At 38.8% G+C, this 3,314-nt stretch overlaps 1 protein-coding gene across 1 annotated transcript; it reads left to right on the top strand.

Annotated features, from left to right (window-relative positions):
• The first annotated feature begins 1,351 nt into the window (after positions 1-1,351).
• On the top strand, positions 1,352-2,564 carry LOC122334523 (latent-transforming growth factor beta-binding protein 3-like). The gene is made up of 4 exons (XM_043232518.1): positions 1,352-1,495; positions 1,668-1,782; positions 2,174-2,340; positions 2,430-2,564. Exons 1-4 carry the CDS (start codon positions 1,367-1,369, stop codon positions 2,547-2,549), a joined length of 531 nt encoding a protein of 176 aa, XP_043088453.1. The 5' UTR covers positions 1,352-1,366; the 3' UTR covers positions 2,550-2,564.
• Positions 2,565-3,314: the final 750 nt, after the last annotated feature.

Here is a 3,314-nt window from a genome sequence, read left to right as displayed (position 1 = left end):
CAAAAACAAAAAGCTTCCACACAGAAAATCACTCACAGCCATATATACACACCCTACACCCCCACATAGACATTAAAGCTTCACGGTACACATGCACTCACTGACAGAATAGCACTTTACCTCCAGTATGTCTCTGCTATGATTACTGGGCATTTAGAAATGTAGGAAGAAAGCAATAAGGCAAGAAAGAAGTCTTTTTACTTTTTACTGTTCTACTCACGTGGTTGTTTGTTTTGGTTTTTGCTAGAAACTACTGTAGATTGTTTGTTTGTGTCTGTATTTGCTTGGTTTTGCTTCAAGTGTTTCCCTCTCTCTGTCGCTCGATCTCTCTCATAAGCACATTTAAATAAAGTCATCCTATTTTTACGTTAAGTAAGAATGCTGGTGGTGTGGGAGCTTGAATCAGTGTGAGCGTGTGTGGGTGGTAGTCACAAGCACGCAGACAGACTCCGGCCAGCTGTAATTGTTTCCGTGTGTTGTCCTCATCAAACTACAGGCGAGCCACAGTTTGCTACTGCCAGCCTGATCATATGCCTTTGTGCTCTTCAAAATGTCCTCTGGTTGTCCCATCTGGAATTTCTGTATTGTTTTACACATCTGCTGTCAAGATCTATGCAGCGCTGCGCTAACTTCATGGTCAATGGCTTAATCGCGGATCGTTTTTTTTCTTTCTAAAATGCTTTAAATGCTTTAAAAAAAAATAGTTTTTGCTGACAACATTTTCTTAAACATTAAGTCTAAAACTAGGAGCTTAATGTTATAATAAATATGTTTAAATAAAATGTATTTCTAATTATAAGCTTAAAGTCTACATTTGCATGTGTGATTTACGTGTGGTTCCTGTTCATCTGTGTTGGATTACCTTTCTTTGGATTATTAAATACTATAAACTGTTATTATTCATCTTCACGCCTTTCATTCCCGCACCGCACCTTGACACCTACCTTTCATTCAGGTGTCATTAAATATGCTCTTAAATAATTTATAGAGTAGCTCTTCACAGAGTAGAACACTAACAGAAAGACACTGTATTTTTCCCTCTGAAACCACCATGAGCTGGTATTAAATAATGATGCCAGTGTTCCAGAATAATCTGGTTAAGCCTGGCTTGATATTTCAGCCCACATAAGAGCGCTCTAACCAGACCACAGTCTGACATGACACAATATAAAGCGGGTATTCACATTCAGAGTCCACATTTAAACCAGGTCTTGTGCTTTTGTGACATTGAAAAATAAAGCGCAGTCTGCCTTCATAAATAATTACCATGTTTCATCCAAAATAATATCTAAATATTGTCAAACCCGATGTGTCGTGTATAATCAGTGCTCTGCCTGTGTTTGCAGTGGTGTGTCCTCTCACATGTATGAATGGAGGAGTATGCAGTACCCGCACACACTGTCTCTGTCCACCAGGCTTTACTGGACGCCTTTGCCAATACCCACTTCGGACGCAAGCATCTCGAGGCAATAAGCAGCCCGTCTATAGCATACAGGTGAGAGTCTCCTTCACACTGTTTTCCAAAGACTTAATGACATAAATATTTTTTATCTTGATGACAAACTGATGGTGCAAAACCAGTTGTGACAGAAAGAGTGTATTGAATGTGTCTTGTGTCTCTGATTTTTTCGATTAATAATTAACTGATAATAATTGAACCTCTCCAGGTGATGCCTGAGTCCCAGAGTCTGTCTGAGTCAGGTGGCACAGGTGGGCGGCAGCAGATGACACAGACACACTCTGTGATCACACTGCAAGGCACTGGACATCACTCCTCTGAAGGTAATTGGACATTTTCATTTTTAATTCAACTGAAATATGGTCTCATTCACATACATGTGTACACATGTAAAACTGATGTGACGTGAGAATCTTTCCATGCAGAAAACTAAAGTGACTAAAGCTCATTGTATAACATTTTGTGCATCTATAGCTCAGTCTGGGATGATGGCTTTAAAACATGATCATGATCATTTTACAGTGTTGTTAATGTATACTAAAAGATTATCTAAAAATCACTTTAAAAATAAATAAAAATAAAATGTAATTAAAATATTGATAAATACTATTACAATATATAAATAATACTAAAATGAGACTTCTTGTATATTCATGCTTAATTATTGTTTAAAAATAATACGCATTTCATTGTTTTTGGACTCCATCTTTCTAGTGCAGGTCAATGTTCGTGTTGTTCACACACCAGACACTGCAGTTGTCATTCATCCTCTCGACCAATCAGAGAACAAGCCTCACAGTACCAAGACTGTGACCCGCCTCCCTCCACAGACGCACAAGCCAAAGGGGAGGTGCTTCCAGGAAACCACACCCAAACAGGCTGTGAGTTACACAAGTAGATTTGCCTATGAATTTCTTTTTTAATATATATTTAACAACACTCTAATTATTTACTCTCTCTCTTTTTACAGTGTAGTAGTAACCCTCTCCCTGGTTTGACCAATCAGGAAGACTGCTGTGGCAGTGTGGGTAACTCCTGGGGCCAAAATAAATGTTACAAATGCCCATTACTACCTTGTAAGTTCAAATAATTTCTGTTATATAATTTAACTTTTCTTTGGGAGTTGCATTTTATTGTTTCTGTCCGAGATCAAAGTGTCTGTCCAGCCAAAAACAACCCCTTATCATTACTAATTCTTTAAAAATAACAGTTAATCTCACTCAACTCTGTTTTTCTTTATAAATTCACCCTGTCATAACTTGACAGGTGGGAATGTGTCATTGCAGTCTTGGAGTTAAGTTTCAGTATGAGCCAGAAGAAAAATGCTTTTTTCCACTCCCGTTTTCTCTCTGTAACTCATTTGATGTCTCAGAGCTCAGTCAGACGGTGATCCTGGCCTGGTGAACGCTTCTGTGTGTGAGTGAACGTGTGTTTGCGTTCGAGTGTGTGTGAATGTCTGCGAGTGTCTTCGTGCCTCAGCAACATCACCATATTTTCCAATGACACACCCTTTGCAGTAAAAGGAGACAAAAGTGAAGGCTGGAAAAAGGGATGAAAAAATGTTGGCTTTGGCAAAAGCCTTTCTGGAAAGCCACTCTGTCTCTGTTCTCGCATGTTCTTATACAGAAGAGAAAATATCAGCTTTAGAGAAATGCTCCCACTGCGGCCCTTTTCTTGCTTTCTCACACACACAGAAGTGAAGCACGTCACACACAGCACACCATGCTACCAGTTTCTCTTGGATTAAATCCCTTCACAGACACTTCTTTCATCAATTTTCTCAACATCTTCCACCACTTTCATTTGTATTTAGCTTTGTTTTACTTTCTCTTCATTGGTGTGATGTTTCATAATT

This window comes from Puntigrus tetrazona, unplaced genomic scaffold, assembly GCF_018831695.1.
Source record: "Puntigrus tetrazona isolate hp1 unplaced genomic scaffold, ASM1883169v1 S000000567, whole genome shotgun sequence".
NCBI lineage: Eukaryota > Metazoa > Chordata > Actinopteri > Cypriniformes > Cyprinidae > Puntigrus > Puntigrus tetrazona.
Note: the sequence above shows the minus strand (reverse complement) of the source record. Positions and strands in the feature narration are given on the sequence as shown.

Excerpts from the sequence above, each read along its gene's own strand:
- LOC122334523 (XM_043232518.1), top strand. The coding sequence starts at position 1,367 with ATGAATGGAGGAGTATGCAGTACCCGCACACACTGTCTCTGTCCACCA. Across the intron at positions 1,783-2,173 it reads TGGACATCACTCCTCTGAAG|TGCAGGTCAATGTTCGTGTT; the intron begins GTAATTGGACAT and ends CCATCTTTCTAG. Across the intron at positions 2,341-2,429 it reads AAACCACACCCAAACAGGCT|TGTAGTAGTAACCCTCTCCC; the intron begins GTGAGTTACACA and ends CTCTTTTTACAG.